The sequence below is a fragment of the Solanum pennellii genome, chromosome 11, assembly GCF_001406875.1.
Source record: "Solanum pennellii chromosome 11, SPENNV200".
Taxonomy (NCBI): Eukaryota; Viridiplantae; Streptophyta; class Magnoliopsida; order Solanales; family Solanaceae; genus Solanum; species Solanum pennellii.
In genome coordinates this window covers 12532108-12554471 of record NC_028647.1, presented here as the reverse complement: position 1 = coordinate 12554471, position 22364 = coordinate 12532108, and the positions used below count along the sequence as shown (strand labels likewise).

General features: G+C 33.4%; 1 protein-coding gene across 1 annotated transcript; it reads left to right on the top strand.

The window, feature by feature from the left end:
* Positions 1 to 17198: 17198 nt before the first annotated feature.
* On the top strand, positions 17199 to 17884 carry LOC107003674. Its single transcript, XM_015201990.1, has 2 exons — positions 17199 to 17363; positions 17579 to 17884. Exons 1-2 carry the CDS (start codon positions 17199 to 17201, stop codon positions 17882 to 17884), a joined length of 471 nt encoding a protein of 156 aa, XP_015057476.1.
* The last annotated feature ends 4480 nt before the right edge of the window (positions 17885 to 22364 follow it).

The following is a 22364-nucleotide window of genomic DNA, read 5'->3' as shown; positions in this document are numbered from 1 at the left end:
AATTTATAGCTTAGATTTCGTAGCAATAAGTATATCAAAACTCACAACAATGGTGAGTGTTCAGCTGAATCTGAAACTGAGAGAATCCATTTATGGCAATAGAGAGAAAGCAGTTGAGAGAATTGTATTGAGAGAGAAATGAAAAACTTGTATTGAAACTCATGAGTACATCATTATATACATGTGATTAAGATGATTCTAGAAGTTAGAAAATTCTAACTAACTAACTGCTATCTTAACATATTAGTTAAGGACTAAATTAGTGTTAGTTAATTACAATTATAACTAACTGTAGTTAAGACTATACATACAAGATAATTATTTATTAATATCCCTCCTCAAGTTGGTGGTGAGGTTTTCACAGTCAACTTGCTCAGTATTGCAGCATGTTTAACACTTTGAGGGCATTAGTGAGAATGTTTGCTAATTGTTCAGTGGTGGCCACATGTTGAAAGGAAATGAGCCCCTCCTGAAGCTTATTGCGTACAAAGTGAAAATCAACCTCAATATTCTTGGTTCTCTCATGAATGACAAGATTGCGAGCTATACGAATTGCAGCCTGACTATCACAATATATAGTAATTAGAGAGGAATCAGATATAGTTGACTCAGCGATCAACCTGTGCAACCAAACCAATTCCCCTACTACTTTCCTTAGTGACCTGTATTTTGTCTATGCAGAAGATAAAATATTGTTTCTTGTTTTTTAGAATTCCAGATAGGACTGTCTCCAAGAAGAACTAGATACCCATTCACTGATTTCCTGGAATCTGGACATGTAGCCTAGTCAGAATCACAATATGCTTTTATGGTGCAATCAGGATTACTTGATAGATAGACTCCCAAAGTAGGATCCTATATCAAGTACCTAAGTATATGAAAAACAACTTGTAAGTGAGGAGCTATGGGATTCTGCATAAACTGACTTAGTTGTTGGACACTGAAAGCAATGTCCAATCTAGTGTTGGTGAGGAAGTTTAACTTACCAACAAGTTTCCTGTTATAAGTGGGACTCCTTCTTTGGCTATGAGTTTAACAATGGGATTAAGAAGATATGACAAAGGGGTGTAATTAAAACAATCATATTCTTTCAACAAGTCCAACACAAATTTCCTTTGTGAAATAAGTACTCCTCCAGTAGTATCAAGGATTTCCAGCACTAAGAAGTAATGCAGTTTCCCAAGGTCTTTGATTTTGAAAGATTTGTCCAGGTAGGCCTTTAGTTATATAATCTTCTTTGTGTCTGTGCCTGTTAGGACAATGTCATCAACATAAACTGCAACAAAAATCACCAAAGAACTAGACTTTTTGTAAAACAGTGAGTGATCATGGTGTGAATGTGTATATGCTCTCAGTAATAGTGTTTCAGTCAACTTAGCATACCATTGTCTACTAGCCTGCTTAAGACCATATAGAGACTTGTTAAGCCTACATACAAATCCTGGTTCAGTCACATCAAGTCCTTGAGGTAATTTCATATACACTCCTTGATGGAGTTCACCATTTAAAAAGGCATTATTGACATCAAGTTGAAACAATTCCAACCCTTTTTACAACACATGCCACCAAGGTTCTCGCAGTTGGCATCTTGACAACAGGTGAATAAGTCTCAGTGTAATTTCCAACCTGTTGAGTATAACCTTTTACTACTAACCTTGCTTCGAACTTTCTATGCTACCATCAGCCTTGTGTTTTACTTTGTAAACCCACCAACACCCAATAGCTTGTTTACCATTAGGTTACTACACTAGATCCCAAGTTCCATTTGTATACAAGGCACACTCTTAGGCCATGGACTTTTGCCAAGAAAGACTTAGTGCTTCTTCATCGTATAAGAATGGTTCACCGTCATGACATATGCTTTCAACCAATACTTGACTATTAGAAGCAATGACATTAGGTTAAATATAATGGTGTTTATTGAATAATGCATGCAGTGATAGGTTAGAGTGATGATTAATGGAAGTAGCAGGTTTAAGGTGTAGGCATAGACAAAATATAGTCCTTTAAATGGTGAGGTGTCTTGATTTCCCTATGGGATCTTCTTTGTGGTACAGATAAGGTAAATCAGTTTGGGCAGAAATAGGTAATTCAGTTTGGTCTGACGATAAATATGGTGAATGTGTCTGTGGGGATTGAGGAGTAGGTGAAATAGATTGAGGAGTAGGTGACATATTAGTGTGTGTATCATTTACATCTAACTGTTTGTTTAACAATGAATAATATGGTTCAGTATAATCAAAAGAATTAGTTGATCTTATGGACTTAAGAACAGAAGGAAAAGAACAATTTTTCTGAGGACATAACAAATGGAAAAACATCTTCATGAAAAACTACATCTCTAGAAATGTGTATTCTCTTTGTAGCAAGACTCATTACCTTGTATGACTTTGTCCCAGATGGATATTATATGAAGATATGAGGTGTGGTTCTAGGTTCTAATTTTTCCCTATGGACTTTTGGTACTGCGGGGTAACAAAGACATCCAAAAGATCTAAGTTGATTGTATTTTGTTTTTTCTTTGTATAATATTTCAAAAGGGCATTTATTCCTGAGGTAAGTGGAAGGGAGTCTATTTATACGATGTGTGGTTGTAAGAATGCATTCACCCCAGTATTTTAGAGGCAATTTGGATTGGAAAAGAAGAGCTCTTGCTGTTTCAAGTAAATATTTATGTTTTCTTTCAACTATATTATTTTGTTGTGGTGTGTATGAGAAACTTTTCTGATGTGTGATGCCTTTGCTTTGAAGGAATTTGGTTGTTTTAGTATTGCTGAATTCCAATACATTATCAATTTTAATGCATTTGATGGCAATTTTGAACTGATTTTCCACCATGTTTGTAAGTGTGTCCATATGGCCCTACTATAGTCATCCACAAGAGTGATAAAATACTTGCAATCGTCATATGTGGGCACATGGTGACCCCCATAGATCAATATGCAAAAGATCAAAACTGCCTAAGAGTGAGTGGTGCTTTGGCTAAAAGGTAATTTGGCTTGTCTTTCCATAATACAGATGGTACACAGAAAAGGTTGTTTAGGGGTTTCTTAATCTTTACAAAGGGTACATGGCCAAGTCTATTATGCCACAGTAAGTCCATATCATGTATAGGCTATTTAGTAGATGCAACATCATACAACACATTTGTATTATTAGAAGAGAAACATACATGAGCGTCAGGAACTTGATCAGAAGAAAAATGATCATTTGTGGTATTAAATACACTAGACTTTGCAGTACATGGTTCATTAAAAGATGAAATTGGAAAAGAGAGATTCTTATGAGACAAACAACTACATATGACAAATGCAGTAACACAATTAGTCTTCTTAAAGCATTTTCCATTCATATAGTAAATTCCATCCTTGCTATTACCAATTACCTGAGGCCTCTTCACTGACGGGGCTTGTAATATACTGGTTACATTAGTGAACAATACTATGCATTTCATTGAACAAGAAAAAGAATGAACTGAAATGAGATTATACTTGAAATAAGTAATATGTAACACTTTGTTTAAAATAATTTTAGATGAAATAGGACATCACCACATTCTGTCACCTTGACTCTATACCCATTAGATAGTGAGACAAGTATGGGGTAAGGTAATGTTTGGATATTAGTTAGGGAATTTTTATTAAAAGTTATGTGGTTTGATGCTCATGAGTGAATGATCCATAATTCATACCAAAATCAATAGAAGAAGTGCACAATATTGTACCTGCAAAGCTACTAGAATCAGCATTGACCTTGGAATCCTCTCATGGACCATTGAGCTGAAACTGCTGTAGGAGATTCATAATTTGACCATATTGTTCTTATGTGATGACAGAGTTTGGATTGTTGTTACCCTGTGAGCATTCTTCCGCATGAGTATCAGCAGGTGTTCCAGTTACATTAGCAACAATTCTTTTGCCCTTAAAGTTTTGATGATTAGTCTACCTTGATTTACCATTGTTTAATGTGTATTTGAGAATGTTGTTCCCTGGATATCCATGAAGTTTGTAACATTTTTCTTTGGTGCAACCTTATTTCTTGCAATACTCACAAATTATAACATTTTTATTGTTGCCATTTCCTGAGTATGAACTATTTCCTCCATAGTTGTTGTTGCTACCGAAATTTCCATTTATTGTATAGGGCCTGCCTGTGGATCCCCTACAAGTCATAACAGAATTCACATTCAAAGCGGTTGAGTCCAGATGCATACGACTAGCAGGCCTAGATACCCTATGCTTTTCTTCATGAATCAGTATAGTGAAATCTTGTGTTATAGAAAGAAGTGGATTCATCATGAGTATATTACCACTAATTACAGTGTATACTTCGTTTAGTCTTATCAAAAACTGTATCAGGCGTCTATCTTGCTCAACTTTGTGCATGTTATCTTTAGCACCACATGTGCACAATCTTTTGGAAGTCAAAGTACTCAATTCCTCCTATAATTTCTTCATTCTTGTATAGTAAACAGTGATGTCTAGCACACCTTGTGTTAAATCGTCAATTTCCTTTTGTATCTGGTACAACTTTGCACCATTGGTTTGATCATAACGATCTTCCAATTCCTTCCAAAGTTCACTAGAATTATTAACATACTCTACACTATCAAAGATTTCCTTACTCAAAGAATTCAGTATCCACGATGTCACCATATATTACATTTTTGCCATTGTCGAAGCTATGGAGGATTCTCAACTGGATTTGTACTTTTATTGATGAAACTTGATTTATTCTTCACAAACAGAGCACACTACACACCTCTTCTCCAGGATCTGTGTCCATCTCTATCAAATTAAAATGGAACAAAAAGCATACCAGGACTATCTGATAGATGAACATACAAAGGACTACTGGTGTCAACTCCAAAATTAACTCATGCAGTAGAAGGAACATCATCTACCAGATCTACCATGGCGAAATCTTCAATAGAATTGAAGATGAAGTAAGAAGTACTAGGAAGTGGAAATCACTTAAGAAGATAAGAATGAAGAATAGAGGAAATCAAATCAGAAATAGTCTTGTTGGCTCTGATACCATATTATAAAACTCACAACAATGGTGAGTTTTCAGCTGAATCTGAAACTGAGAGAAGGCATTGATGGAAATAGAGAGAAAGCAGTTGAGGGAATTGCAATAAGAGAGAAATGAAAATCTTGTACTGCAACTCATGAGTATATCGTTCTAAACATGTGATTAAGATGATTCTAGAAGTTAGAAAATTCTAACTAACTAACTGCTATCTTAACAAACTAGTTAAGGACTAAAATAATGTAAGTTACTTACAATTCTAACTAACTATAGTTAAGCCTATACATACAACATAATTAGTTGTTAATAAAGTATACTTTCTTGTAGTGATAATCTTTTTCTTTTCAGATGCTATTAAATAGTTTCTACACAAAGATGGGGTACAATAGGATTTACTTCAATACAAATTTTAAGTATATTGAAATCAAAAGTAGACATTTGATAGTACTATCTGGTATATGGATGGAAAAAGTCATAATATGATGAGATGATTAACCCATTGGTATTCTTTTTGATGTGGAGAATTTGGCATAAGAAAATATCGATTGGTGTAGTTTTGATGAGCTTGAGAATTTCAAATTCCATACATTGTTGTTGTAATAATGGTGTAAATGGATCTTTTTATCATTTATTCATCAACTGTACTATGTATTCTAGTATGTGGAATTTTTTTGCAAAGGCTGTCGGGATACATAGACCATTTGTACAGCTCAAGCATTTGATTGAATTATGGTGGAAGTAAGAGTGTGTGGCTAAGATTAAACCTTTATTCAAAGTCATGCCTTCCTTCATCATTTAACATACATGGGAATATGAAAAGTTGATTAAACATGGGAACAATGTCAAAGCTGGCCATGATTTTGAGCATTAATAGGTAGTTGGCGTTGTTTGCTAAGCTAAGATATCCATAGATGACTGACATCCTAGTCTAGGGCTGATCAATTGATCAAATATCTAGAGGAATATACTCTAGTAAAGTTGTAGTGTGGAAAACTCCTAATAGAATTTTTTAAAGTTCAATACAGAAGGTGCTAGTAGAGGTAACCCAAGACCTACCTCTCTAGATTTCGTATCAAGAATTGGGAAGGAGATTTGGTGTATGCTGAAGCTACCGTGGGATTGTGGAGTCATTGAAGTAGAAATATTAAGGCTATTAAGAATGATTAGGAGTATTATCCATCTGATTGGGTAATACCTATATCCACAGTGTTAAGATGTTCCACATTGGCACATGGATGATAATTTAGTCTTCTTATATGGATTTGGACAAACCTCCCATCATGAGTTATTTTTTGAGGTTGTTTTAGGCCCAAGTGCAATATCTTAACATGGTATCAGAGCTAGACCCATCCCGATTTACTGTTCACCGATGATGATGGCCCCATTTAGAAATGTTTATGCTTCAATTGAGATCTGGGTGTGCGAGAGAGTGTTAAGATTAGAGGGATGAGATTTGGTCTGCTTATATGAACTAGTTTTTGAGGTTGAGTTAGAGCCAAGTACCATATCTTAACACATTGAAACGGATTCCTTAATAGCTAAGAAGATTTTAGAGGTACTACTACTATCAAATAGTTTCGTAATATACAAGAACTCCCACAAAATGTACACAAAGGAAATTTATTACTGGAAAAACACAAGTCCCATAATTTGAGAATCAGGAAATTTCAATATAGGGCTTCTAATCATGGAAAATCAGTCACCGATTAGTTTTTTTACAGCAATTATGAGGATATATCAAAATCAATAACACATTCAGAAGCTAAAAACAATCATAATTTTTTTGAGATTTGTACTCCAAAAATATAGGCTCTGCGGTTAACTCAAGAGAGGAGATCTAAATTTCTTCATGATTCTATCCACATTCAACTTCAAGATAACTATGTTAGTTAAAGACACCATTAAAAAAAATTGGGTGCAGAAGATTTCGAAAAACATGATGAAGACCAACGTGAAAAACAATTTCCTATTAGTTTGTTTTGTATTTGTAATTTCTTTTAGATTTTGTATTATTTACTCAATTTATATTCAAACCATTATGTATGCTTTTAATATTTATATTCATTAAAAATCTCATGTTGCATAGTCCATGAATCCTGTATGTGTTCTTAATTTGTATTCATCATAATATATTCATTAAAAATCTCATGTTGCATAGTCCATGAATCCTGTATGTGTTCTTAATTTGTATTCATCATAAAGGTATGCTAACTAGTTATATATTTTATTTGTAGGAAGAACAACTTTCTATTAGTTTTTTTTGTTTTTATATTTTTTTTCTTCTGAATTTTGTATCAATTCTCAATTTGTATTCAAACCAGTATGTATATTATTAATATTTGTATTTATTCAAAATCTCACGTTGCATATTTTATGAATCTTGTATTTGTTCCCAATTTATATTCATTCCAAAGGTATAGTAACTAGTCATGTATTTTATTTAAGATGATTACAACAAATATTCATTTATTGTTTTTTCAGTTTTATTTTCACTTTTCCATCATATTATCTTTTTATTTTATATATCATTATACAAAATATGATATAAAAACTAGAATGAATACAAATAGAAATAATATATCATTTTAAATGAATACGACTTAGGAAAGGAAATAAATTTTTCAAGGGAAAAATAAATACATAATGAAAAAATACATGAATATAAATATGTTTCTTAAATAATTAGAAATTCATTTGACATACCTATTGGAATGAATAAAAACTAATAAAGAAATACAAGTTTCATTATACGAAACACAACATGAAAACTTGAAAGAATACAAATAAAAATGACATACATATTGGAATGAATACGATTTAAGAAAGGATACAAAATTCTGGTAAATAAAATAAATACACTGTGAGAAAAGTATGACAAATAACATATAAAACTATAAGTGTTCAAATTTATAAATTTTAAAAAATCTAATTTAGTAGGTAAAACTCTAAGGTATTATCATAAAATTTCATAACAATAACTAGTTTTGAAAGATAAGGAAAGTAATGAAGATTTTCAGCAACTTAATCTAATTTGAAATATTCTCCTCCTCGATTTTCTCTAATTTGTTATTTCTTAATTATATTATGTTAAGTTAAATAAAGAAAAAAAATACTTAAATCAATCCATAACAAACTAAAATATTGTCATTTTTAAGAATCATTGAAAGTATTGCTAAAGGATCCTATTAAATATTAAAATATTGTTATTTTGAAAAATATCACATTTATTTATCAATAAAATGGGCTTGCCCAATTTACTTTAAAAAAGAAGAAGCAATATTTGGAAAAGATAAGACCGATCATAAGCAATAATACTACCACAAAAATAACTTTTAGCGACATTAAATATCAATATTAATATAGAGCGTTAAAGTCTTTATGAGCATTAGTTAAGCGTCATTAGAACTGATGTCGCTAAAGACTTTAAGGATATATACAAAGAGTTCTAATTGCCACTAAAAATAGATATTTAGCGATAATTAAAAAATAATTATCGCTGCTAATCATTTTGATGTAGTGTAAGATCATGAATATATATGTTTTGTGCTTAAGAGTCCTTCAAAGAGCCACTAGAAAGTAGTTAGGAGATGGAAAATAAAAAATCTTGATATAAAGCACTTTTGCACCAGAAAATTTAGGAAGTATGGTAGACACATGAGCATATATAAATCCTTGAGTGGAGGTGGGAGAACGGTCATTATTATTTTGAGAACAACTTTGAATGTTGATTGGTGTGATATTGCATTTAAGATAGAGAGCTTCTTTAATTGTTTTCTTAAGTTGGACTTTATAGTTCTTCCTAGAGAAACTAAAACCAACAACCCATATGTTAAGAGAATGCAAGAAAGTAAATGGAAGTCCAAGAATCATAAAGAAGTTGAGGTAAAGATACAAAAGGAAAATATCGATATTAATGTAGATTTTAAGTCTAAAGCGGATGGTTGCATCAAATTATGCTTAGTTCGGTATATCCAAAATGTAATTGAAGAGAAACCACCTTACCTAGCATTAGAAGAGGCATAGAGGGTCAACAACCAATTGAAATTCTACTTTTGGGGTGAATATATATTAGATGTATGGAAAATTATTTATTTTGAGTTTACAAATAGATTCACGGCTGAGAAGATTCTCCAAGGTCACTCACCCTGGAATGGTGTGTATAGTTAAGACTATTTGGATTTAGTTGTTGTTGGAATCCCATATTTGGACCTAATTTAGGTGGTCTGGTTAGAGTTTTTGGCTAAAGTCATCCTTCAATTATGAATCAACTCAAATGTACATCCTTATATAATCTAGTGAAAAAAAACATCCTTATACTATTAAAAAAATTACAAGATTCATCCTTCGGTCTATTTCTTTTAAGAAACTGATTGAACCAATAATTTTTTTATTATTATGGTCATGTCTTATCCACGATGAAAAGATCAAAGTTACCTAAAAAGAATAATGATATGGATAGAAAATGAATCTTTTATGTATAACTTACCTAAATCCCATAGTATAAGACCCCAAATTACTATCCCTTCTCTTTTCTCTTTTAGAAAAAATCCTTAAAATTTCAGTCATCCAGATACATAAATTTTATCCTGATACATTATATATGATACAATATAAACTTGTCCCTTGCACTTAATATGTCAAACTAATGTAAAACTGATTTTCTTTTCCATAAATCACACATAAATGATTTTCTTTTCCCACAAATCAACAAAATTTATTGATATCAACCCATTCCAAATATGTAACAACTTCACAAAATTAATAAAACAAATTCATCTTCTCCATGATTCAAAATCTTGAATATGATCAAATTCACCATTGTAGATAATTGGACAAATGATTCACGATTTAAAATTAACAATTCGATATCATCGAGTATGATAAATCGTCGAAAACTATGGAATCAATGTAGCACGCAAACTGATTGGACATATGATTTCTTTTGTGAATCTCAAATCCGTCATTGCGGATGAGGTAGAGCATCTCTTCATCAATTTTTTTCTTCCCAGTTCTTAAGTTATAAAATATTATTTTAAAATTAGCTTTCCATCTATTTTTTTGATACATATGAATTATGCTCCTTTTTTGTGTGTGATACCTTGTATATTTGATCTGATGATGAAAAGTTTCATGAAAATAGATCTAATCAACGAAATGATATGTTAATCATGAAGAATTTGAGATCGAAGAATTTAAAAAAAGGATGCATACTCGAGCTTGAAATCTACTATTGAGAAATGTTGCTCAAAAAAGAAGGGAAAGTTTGATCCGTTATAACACAATCTTCACTATCAAAAGATGTAGATCTACAATGTATCATTTATTTTGATTCATAAATTAGTCTTTGTTAGTGTTATTACTGATCCGATACATCACTACTATAATGCCTATGTTTTATGCAATGTATCATCTCCTAATCTTTTGGCCTAATCTACCCAAGTTAAATGGGTTTTGATTTATTCCTGTGTTCTTTCGATTGTTCAATCTTCCATTTTGTTGTTGATTCAAATGCATGATATATTACGTAAAATTAGTGTTATCATATTGCAATGTATCATCATTCAATTTAGTATTTTGATACATAAAAGCCTAAGATTGTTTATTCAGTAGTTACTACTCATGATACATTAGTAGTAAACGACAGACCTGTATGGTAAATTTGTATCTATGGATTATGATGTGGTCATTATTGTCTATCTGAATGTGAATTTTATAAAAATATACTGTCTTAATAGATTATATGATACAAATTTATGAATATAATGGTTCGTTCAACTATATAAACTTTATACTTGATACATTTATAAGAACTATTAAAAAATTACAAAACAAAATGGCAATCGAGTTGTAACCATCAAATTTACGTATATGATACATAATCTAGACTACAAAGTATCTTAACTATTTGTTTGATACATAGTTATAAAAAATGGTATCTTATATCCATTTTAAGGTATATAAGTAAAGTATCATATTTAACTATTTTAAAATATGATACAATGTTCTACTGATTACATTCCAACATATAATTTGGATTTATATGAAATATTAACTATTTTTAGAATATGATACACCATTATGTTTGTGAATATGGTACCACTTAATATGTTTCAGATACATTTTTTAAATATAATGTATCATTTTGTAGTTGATAATTATGTATCCGATACAATAAGGTTGTGAAAAAAGGGTGTATATAAGCTTAAATAAAGTGTTTCTATAAAAGCATCACAATAAATAAAAAATAAGTTATCAATTGAATACATAAATGAATCAATAACTAATTACAATTATTTAGTGTCCAATATATTAGCATGAACAAATCAACAACTAACTACAACTAAGTTATAAAGTACATGAATAAATCAACAATCAAGTTATCAAGTACATTTCATTGTTAGGTGTCAAATGTATCAGCAACTAACTATAACTTTTGAGAAAAAAGAAATTTGTACGTGTATGCATGAATGAGTCTGGTACTTAATTTTATGACATTTTTATATTAGATTATATAAGAAAAATATATAAGACAATTCAAACTGTAAATAACAACTATATTGAAAGTTAAAGTCAAAATAAACAAGTTTTTTAGAGAAATACTCTAAACTTTAGTAGAAAAAAGTATCCCAAAACAATAAAAAACACTCTAAAACTAGATTTAATGTAATTTAATAACCATGACACTCTAAAAAGGTGTGTAACAAGTGGAAGATAATCTATATTTAACATTAACCATAATAGGCTTTTGTGGATCCTCATTTCTCTAACATATTCTGCCTTGACCTTTTCGTACTGAATTTTAATAATAGGGTTGCATATCGTGTACAGAGGTAATCTGATCAGAAATCATTAATAAAGAATCCACATTCTCTTTAAAATGTCGAAGATACATCATAAAAATAAGGGAAAAATGCATAAGTACCCCTCAACCTATGCCCGAAATCTCAGAGACACACTTATACTATACTAAGGTCCTATTACCCCCTGAACTTATTTTTCAAATAATTTTCTACCCCTTTTCGGCCTACGTGACACTAGCTTGAAAAACAACGTCAATACACGCTGGACCCATAAAATAGTGCCATGTAGGCCGAAAAGGGGTAGAAAATTATTTATAAATTAAGTTCAGGGGATAATAGGACCTTAGTATAGTATAAGTGTGTCTCTGAAATTTTGGGCAATGTTGAGGGGGTACTTGTGCATTTTCCCTAAAAATAAAGAAAATATATTATAATTTAAAAAAAAATCATACTAATATTTAAAGGCTATAACACTTGTTTTTACTTATCAGTAGCCAATTTTTTTTTGTATTGATAATTATTAAAACTAGATAAATGTATCTTACAAATAGACTAATACAAATTCTGATTGATACACTATTTAACATGATGCTAATATATCGTCTACACACTGAATAATATAAATTTTGTTTTATACACCATTGAACATTGTTTTTGTATTAATAACATGACATCTTGTGACTGATACACAACTAAACATATAATAGTATTTGATAACTTCATATATTTACAATAACTACTCAAATAATGAACAAAATTACAATTTACTGTATCAATTAATTAATCTTAAAATTAGATACATTACAATATGAAACATGAATGTTATTATAAATCTATCATTTTTTGATTGACTAACATAAACAAGTTCAAAAATCAATAAAAGAAGATGGAAAACTAATCTTATGTAAAGAAGGTCGAGAAATTGTAGGATCCAATTTTCGATCTCTCCTTTGAGATTTTTATCAACCTGCATTTTAGAATATGAAGAACAATATTAATTCACTATTGCTAATGGATATGAAAACACTCGCGCTTTAGAATATGAAAAACAACAACGGTTCACTATTGCTAATGGCCGATGAAAACTTTAGATCTGATTTCAGCCCATTTAGGATCAATAGGAAATTGATGATTATTTTAATTAAAAAAATCAAAGAACAATAGAACGGAAAAGATGAAAACTACATATCATTGATTTAATATTGATTTACTAGAGAGAGAAAGAAATAACTTAAATTCAATTTCAAATAAAGGATGTAATTGATTAGATTATGGGAGCGAAATAAGGAGAGGTTGTAAAAGTTAAATTAGGAGAGGAGAAACGTGGGTTACTAGTTGAAGTAATGTATCCGGGTAATTTAGAGTGATGTGCAAAATAAGGGATTTTTGTAATATTTTAAAATGGTAGGAAATAATAGAAAATATAGTAAATAAAGATGTTTATATAGGTAATTTTTCCATGTTTTATTCTCATATATTAAATTTTGTGTGTTGTTAGTTTATATTTTATGCATCATCAAGTAAATTGACTTGCATTAATACATAAGTTTGAAATATTTATACAATAGGTTCCAATGGTTAGAAAGAATATGTAAAAAAATTCATTTTAGATATATTACGTGCAATTATTTAGAGATTTTCTTTAATAAAAAAAAATATAGTATATATATATATTATATATACAATGTAATTGACATTTTATACAATATACGTAAATATTGGAAATTTAGTGATATTATACAGGAATTTTGTTGTAAAAATCAAATAATAATTACGTTTTTTAAAATTTTGAAGCCGAAATTGTATTTGGTCTTATATTTTACAAAGAATATTTAGAATTTGAATATATTTTGTCTTAATATGATTTAATCCATCAATTTCTAATAATTTTAAAAATACCCAATTTAACTAGCTTAACCATGTGTAAATATTTTCATTCGACGTGACACATTTTTTTGTTGCCTTGTTGGTGGCGTGATTTTCGTAAAAAAATACACAGAAGAATAATCTTGCAACTTTTGAGATAATGCAAGGATGTTTTGTTCGCTTATATCACACAAGGATTTATTTCAGATTTAGGTTATACTTTTGAGTGATATTAGTCGAAAACTCGGTTAGGTTATATTAAATGACTTTCACGGTAGCCACGGGATGGAAGATAGAAATGACAGAATACGTGAAGTCTTAGATCTCTTTATATCATAACTAGTTCTCAATACGTGTGACACACATGTATTCCAGATTAAATATATTTTTTATATAAATAATAAATATAATACTAAAATAAATGTGCGATGAATTATATAAATTTTGAATCGGAAATATTACCTTCTGTTTGATTTAAACTTCAGAGTCCTTTCATCGTTAAATTGTACAAAAACAATTTGTTAAATTATGTATATACAATATCAAATGCAACCTGAAAAGCTGTTAAAATTAACGTGTAATATATGCGAATTGAGATAGCTAGGAAGAAGCTTAGAAGATAAAATAGTAAGTTTTGGGAAGAATTAAAATCTGAAAATTTTCTTAAGTTAGGAAAAAGTGAGTTTTTGGTCAATTTCAAACGGTCATCTCCTAGCTCAGGACGTGTTAGAGATATTTCTTGATATGGTTGGAAATTCCTTGGAGATATCTTTCTAACGCCGCTGAGTTTGCAAAAGTCTGAGGTTGTATAAGGGAGATTTGCCTTTCGGAAGTTGGGTTGCTAAGCTGAGGAAAATCCCATCCGGATTTGGGAAGGGCAAAGTTGTCTTTTCCTTGCCCAATTATTTTATTTCGTTTTGGGTATTATTATTAAGGGTCTAAACTGAAGTTGGTCAGTTTTATACTTTTGGAGAAAGGTTAGGGTTTTGGAGAATGAACGCAACATAAGAAGAAAGGAAAGAGAGAGCCAAGATCGTCGAGTTCGACAAGAATAACTTGTGGATTTCGTCAGGGTTATCCCTAAAAAGGTATGTGAGTCTTCCATAACGTTGGGTTTTTTCACCCACATGCCAAGCATGTTGATTCAACGTGATTTCATCCTAAAAAGATTGAAATTTTGAATGTTCTTGAATATCGTTCTTGTTGATTTCCTTATTGAACATGAGTTGAGATTTAGGAGTTCTTTGATAATCTAAGTGTTGTTTCTTGAGTTCATGTGGTTAGATCCTTGTATATATGATGTGGGTACATGAATCTAAAGTGAATTTTAGAAAAAGAATCGAATTAAAACGATTTAAGGTCAGAAAACGAGAGGAAAAATTTGGCAGATTTTTGCTAAAGGAACAGGTTGGCGCGATGCGCCCCCAAAGCGCCCCCAAAGCGCCTTAGGGCAACCTCTGTCCGCCACGCTCTGGCGCCCCGTACCTCTAAGAGGGAAAGGACCCCCTGGAGACCCCGTTCTTTCCCTATCTTTCCGTACTAGTTCCTAAGTGATGTACTTATCATTCCTAGTTGATTCCAACACTCTAAGGTACGTCTAAACATCATGAAATCATCCGTAAGCATGAGATCATGAACCTTGAATCTATAATCCATTTCAAGGAAAGTTAGGATCATAGTCTAAGAATCTAAGAGTTAAGTCTAAAGGTTAAGAAGTATTATAAAGTAAATTTTCTTAAAGTTCCAAGAGCCTTACTTAAACATTTTAGCTTCGTTTTAAGGCTCAAGTATCGAGTTAAAGAAAGAGTAAAAGTTGAAGTCATCCTTCAAAGAAGTATGAGGGAACTAAGTATTTCATTAAAGAGTTGAAGTTCATCTTTTAAAGAAATATAAGGGAACTAAGCAATTCCCAAAGAGTCGTTTCAAAACTCTAGTTTCAAGCTAAGTAAAGAGTAAATTGTAAATAGTTAAGTTGAAGTTCTTTTCTTCTAAAGTATAGGGAGACTAAGTATCACGAAAGAGATTTTTAAATGTTTTCACATTTAAACAAGTGAAGAGCCTTCGGGATAGTTTTCAGACAAAAGTAATAGCTTTATAAAATGAAGCAAGCTGGGAAACTATGATTTCCAAGAGAGATTTTAAAGCTAAGTTTTGAGCAGTACTCTCAAATCACATATCAATATGTTTTAAAAACATAAGAGACAATATTTTTTGGGAGTAGTATTGAGCAGCAATGTGGGGATGCGAGTTTCAGATTAAATCAAGTCTCCATGAAAATCATGTAGCCACCATGGGTAGAAAAGGGTCATACTTTTTAGATGAATCCTTTTTACAATTTACTAGTAGATACATTAGGCACTTGAGGTCCTATTCTTTGGAAGGTATAGGATGGTCCTTGGCAGCGCGAGTTAAACTACTGTATCATCACTATAACCAGTAAGTGATGGTTGTCGGTTAGAGAAACTCCCACAGTAGTAGTTGCATGGTTTCTCAAGAGGTTCTGCTTAATATAAAAGGGGGGGGGGGTATGAGACTTCATTCATGCATTGCACGAGTAAACTTTGAGAGGAAGCATGGTATATTTTCTTTATTATTAAGATTATGAGTTTACATCCGATTATTTTATATTTTTACGTACATTTTTGAGTAATGTTATCTTTGCATATACAAAGTTGAAAACTATGTTTTAAACAACTTTTCTTTATATTGCAAATGCCTTTAAATTTCTATATAATGAAATGAGTAGTCATAATGAGTTAGTTATTCATGAGTTGAGCAGAGTCAAGGTAAGTGTTCTTTCTTACTCCTTTTCAAGCCTACGTAGTTTTAGCATTCAAACTCTTATACTCGTACATTCAATGTACTGATGCCATTTGGTCTGCATATTATTATGACATAAATACATAACTAGGATCGACATTCCAACGCACCATTGATTAGTGAGTGACTCAAAGTTAATTGTTGAGCCTCTCTTCATTCCAGAGGACATCTTTGCCTTTTTGTTATTTTCTTTCAGTTTTCAGTTTTTAGGATGATTGGGGGTCCTTTCCCAATATCTATCTGTAATATAGAGGCTTCATAGAATGATAGAGTCAGTTCTTTAGTCTTTTCATATCTCTTGTAAACGATAAGACTTAAGTTGCCATTTTGTGCTAAATATTATTTTAAAGTTATTTCTTGAGTTAAATCTTTTGGTGAGTTAATTAAGCCAAGCCAAGGGTTCGCTTGAGGGCCAGCAATGGTCTTCGAGTTCCGGTCCCTCCCAGGGTGTAGGCTCGGAGCATGACAAACTTGGTATCAAAGCACAGAGTTCAAGAGTCCTAGGGAGTCTATGAAGCCGTGTCTGTAGAGTCTTACTCATTGGTGTGAAGAGAGCCGCATCTATGATTAGGATGATACAACATTTAGGAATATCTCACCACTTCACATTCTTTTCGTGCGTTAGAGTTTATCTCTAAAAGTTTCCTTATAATTTGTTCCTGCGCATGTTTTTAGAGAATCATGCCTCCACGAAGAGCAATTAGAGGTCGTCTAGCTAGGAGGATTGTTGAGGAACAAGAGTTTCCAAATGCGCCTGAAGTGCAACCTCAAGAAGAAGTAATCCATGCTGAATTCTTTGAGACTATTCGGTATGTCAAGCAGCGACTCATCAAGTTGGACAAAGAGGTACTCTTCATGAAGTGGTTGATACCACAACGATTCATGAGTTTTTAGGGATGAATCCACCAAGCTTCACAGGTCCAAGTGTTAGAGACAATCAAGAGAACTTTGTTGAAGTACTTCATAAAAGTCTTGATATATTGCGTGTTGTTGATGCTGAGAGGTTAGAACTAGCTGCATACCAACTAAAGGGTATTGCTAGAGTCTGGTTTGACCAATAGAAAAGGAATAGGGTCGATGATGCGCTAATAGTGAGTTGGGCTGTGTTTGAGAATGCTTTCATGGAAAGTTTCATTCCCCATGAGTTACGAGAGGCAAAGATTAGAGAATTTCTAACACTTAATCCAGAGACTATGAGTGTTCATGAGTACAGTCTGAAGTTTACACAACTTTACCGCTATTTCCCAGAGATGGTTGTTGAGATAAGGAGCAAGATTAGTTTATTTGTTGCTGGATTGTCTCGTTACCCAATCAAGGAAGGCAAGGCAGCAATGTTGATAGGGGATATGGACATAACAAGGCTATGATCCATGTGCAACAAGTTGAGGAGGATAAGTTGATGGATAGAGAAGGGTTCAAGAATAAGAGGGCTAAGACATCAGACAACGAGTTCTGGCGACAAAAGAATAGTAAGAAATCTTTCTTCCCACAGAAATAAAAGGAACATGCTCCACCATATGCTAGGTTCCTTGCACCCAGAAACAAAGGTGAGCATAACGGTCAGAGTTCACAATCCTTTAGAGCTAAACGTGCCAAGTTTGAAGGTATTGAGGCTCAAGGAGGTAACTAGGCCCCTTCATGTTCAAAGTGTGGTAGAACCCACCGAGGTATTTGTCGTGAGGGCTCCAGATGTTGTTTCATGTGTGGTGAGACTGGGCATTTCATGCTAGAGTGTCCAAAGAACAAGCAAGGAAATGGAATCAGCATAGGAGCAAATTACCTTTATGCTATAAACAGTCGCCAACAACAAAATGATTCACCAGATGTTGCCACTGGTATGATTCAAGTCTTTGAATTTACTATTGTTCTTTGCTAAACCATGAGAGAGTCTGTATTTTGTAACTTCATATGTTGCTATAAATTTAATGCTATTCCTGAGAAACTTAATGAACCATTCAATGTTTCTACACCTATTGGTGATTCTAGTCTAGTAGACAAATTCTATCATGATTGTACTGTAACACGCCGTAGCCACCATAAACTAGCTTCACAAAAAAAAATCTGCAGGTGCAACCAACGGTGGCATCGATGGACCGTAGCGTGAACCACGGTCCAACCTGCATAAACCGTCGATGGGATCAGAGTCTCCCAAAAACTCAAGACGGGAAAAATTGGCTAAGTCTTGATCGACGAACAGACCTACAGTCCGTAGGTCAGATGACGGTTCGTAGACCATGACCGTCGATCGAGGCCCGCTTCATCCACTCTCTAACAAGAGCTACGGATGAGCATCGATGGACCGTAGCCTGACCCACAGTCCATCATGCACAACCGTCGATGGGATCAAAGACTCCCAAAAATTTAGTTGGGAAAAAATTGGCTAAGACTTGATCGATGGACGGACCTACGGTTCATAGGTCATACGACGGTCTGTAGTCCCTGACCGTCGATCGAGACCCTCTTCACCCACTCTCTGACAAGAGCTACGGATGAGCATGGACGGACCGTATCCTGACCCACGGTCCGTCCTGCACAACCGTCGATGGGATCAGAGACTCCCAAAAAGTTATGCCTAGAAAAATTGGTTAAGCCTTGGACGACGGACAGACTTACGGTCCATAGGAAAGACGACGGTCCGTCAGTCCTGGCCGTAGTTTGGTCCAATAATAACTTACCCAGGGTTCTTTTGGTCTTTTCCCACATTGTTTAAACCTTAAGTTACATTGTTTTGACCCTAAATGATCACATTTTAGTCAGTTTAATCCTAGAAATATAATTAAAAGATACTAAGTCAAATCATTAAATCAAAACTTAGAAAACTAGAAGCAAGAAAGGAGAAAAAGCTCTAAAACTTATGTATTTTTCTGTGGATCTCATCACCAGGTATATGGGATTTCACTGGTGGGTTCCTTTTACCCATTGGGTCCCTAGTTTCAGTTAGATTCTTGATTCTCTTATCATGATTAAACCTAGGATTTCTAGATTTGATAGACCTTCATGAATTTATTAAATATATGTTCCAAATTATATTATCATGTTATTACTTAGATTATCGCATGAATTTCAGAACCCTAGATTTGTATTTCTTTAATTCTTGAAGTACACATTCTAGGTCAGATATTTCAGACACTTCAGATATACATGCCTCGGTTATAAAAGCATAGTTACCAGATTAATTGTTGCATTCTCAGTTTGCATGTTCAGTTTCGATCTATCCAGTGTTTACAGAAACTCAAACATAATCAGTAAATTTACATAATTCATTGGGAGTAGTATAATACCGAGTTGGACTAGGGTTTAGCGTACCCAATTAGTCCAAAAACTACTAGCCAAGTAGGTTGTAAGTCCCCTCTGTGGGAAATCAATTTAGTGATCACGCCAGCATGCTGTTATACCTTTGGCAGGGTATATTGGGTCCTCTCGATGGGGCGTATACATCGGACTTCACATTTAGCTCATGTGGTTTTATTATCGGTTATTAGTAGCTCCCAGAGTTCAGTCAGACTCTCTGCTTGACCATTTATCAGTATATTCAATATTCAATTCAGTATGTTATAAATTGGTCATTGCATTTAGTTAGGTCAGAATTCAATTTATCATGTCAGATTATTATACTTGTTATTATGCTTGTTTAGTTATGTTTTATTTCAGTTTTACTCTATCCTACATGCTCAGTACCTTTCAAGTACTGACACATACGTGCACTACATCTTCTCGTGATATAGGTTAAGGTTCTCAGCATTCGACTTCCAATCTTTAGTTCAACAGATTCAGTGGTGAGTACTCATTCTCCGAGGACAACAATCATGAGTGTCATTTAAGTTTTTAGTCATTTAGTTTCAGTTTCTGATAGATTTAGCTTGGGGGCTTGTCCTAGTATTTCTAGTCCAGTTTAGAGGCTTATTTCTAACATAGTTAGATTCACCTTAATATTGAGTTAATATTTCCTTTGTATTAAACTCATTATTTTAAAATATATCAGTTATATAATATGGGTATTCCCTATCTTTTCAATTTTAATAGTGATTTAGATTCTGCATCAGTTTATTATCTTTGGTACACTCATAATCATGCTAGCAGGGTTAGATTGGGATCTCTTATGGTCCCTGGTTTCGTGTCTGCGTCTCGGGGATAGCTCGGGGCATGACAAAACTTGGTATCAGAGCACTAGATTTAAGTGTCCTAGGATGTCTGAAAAGCCGCACTAAGTAGAGTCATTTTCATGGGTGTGGAGTGCACCACATCTAATGAGAGAGAGGCTATGAAATGCTCTAGGAAAAACTTCACTTTCTTGGTATTCTTATCATGCATGAGGTATGATCTTATGCCATTCTAACTTAACATTCCGCGTTTCCGATCATGCTTCCTCATAGAGCTAATGCTACGAATGCGAACGCTAGGAATGCAAACACAACTCTTCCAGTCCCAGATCAGGAAGTCTCCAATGCTGAGTTCAGAAATTCCATACAGATGTTGGCTCAGAGTATGACAAACTTGAACAATTGGGTTCATCCTCCTGTGAATGAAAATGGTGGATCATCTACAGCATGGGTCCGTGACTTTTTTAGGATGAATCCTCCTGAGTTCTTAGGATCGCAAACTAATAAGGATCCTCAAAATTTCTTGGATGAGATCAAGAAGATCTTTGAGGTAATGCAAGTCACTGGTAATGATCGGGTTGAGTTAACATCATACCAGTTGAAGGATTTAACTTATATTTGGTACACTCAATGGAAGGAGAATAAGGGTGCAAATGCGGCTCCTATCACTTGAGATTTCTTTAATGAGATTTTTCGCGACAGGTTTTTCCCAATAGAGTTGAGGGAAGCAAAATTCCAAGAATTCATGAACTTAAGGCAGGGTAACATAACAGTCCAAGAGTATGGGCTCAAGTTTAACCAACTCTCCAGGTATGCTCCTAACATGGTTGCTGACTCCAGGGCTCAGATGAATAAGTTTTTGTATAAAAAGTTAGATTTGGTGAAAACTGAGTGCAGAAATGCGATGTTACTTTGAGATATGAACATCTCTATGATTATGACTTATGCTCATCAGGTTGAGGGTGATAAGCTTAGAGAACAGGCTAAGGAAAATAAGAAGGCTAGGATTGGGAACTATGACTATTTTCAGAAAAAATCCGGTGGTGGAAATCGCTCACAGGGTCAGCAAAAGTTTTTGGCTCCAGCCCCTTCATCAACTAGTGTTGCATCCTCCAAGAACAAGTATGAACAGAAGGGTAGAGAACCAGGCTCTATATCTCAGGGAAGTGTTTCAGGCACCAAGACTTACCCCACTTGCCCTAAGTGTGGTAAGAACCATTCGGGCGAGTGTCTTGTAGGAACAGAGGGATGATTTAGGTGAAGTCAGTCTGGTTACAGGTTGAGGGATTTTCCTTCTAGACAACTTCAACAACACTAGCAAGTCTCCCAACTCAGCACGGTAACTCATCTGGTATAGGTGGCGGTCAGCGCCCGAACATGTTTTATGCTCTTTAGGCTCGCCAACATCAGGAAGGTTCTCCTGATGTCACTGGTACGTTACTTGTCTTTGACCTTGATGTTTATGCATTGTTAAATCCAGGGGCTACTCTTTCTTTTGTAACTTCTTACATAACAGTCTAATTCACTATCAGTCCAAGAACTCTCTCGGAACCTTTCTCAGTCTCTACTCTAGTTGGTGACCCAGTTATAGCTAGACGGGTATATATAAATTGATCTCTCACAGTCTCCTAGAAAGTCATCTCAGCAGATCTAGTACAGTTAGAGATGGTAGACTTCGATGTCATTCTAGGCATGGATTGGTTACACTCATGTTATGCCTCAATCGCTTGTAGAACTAGGATTGTTC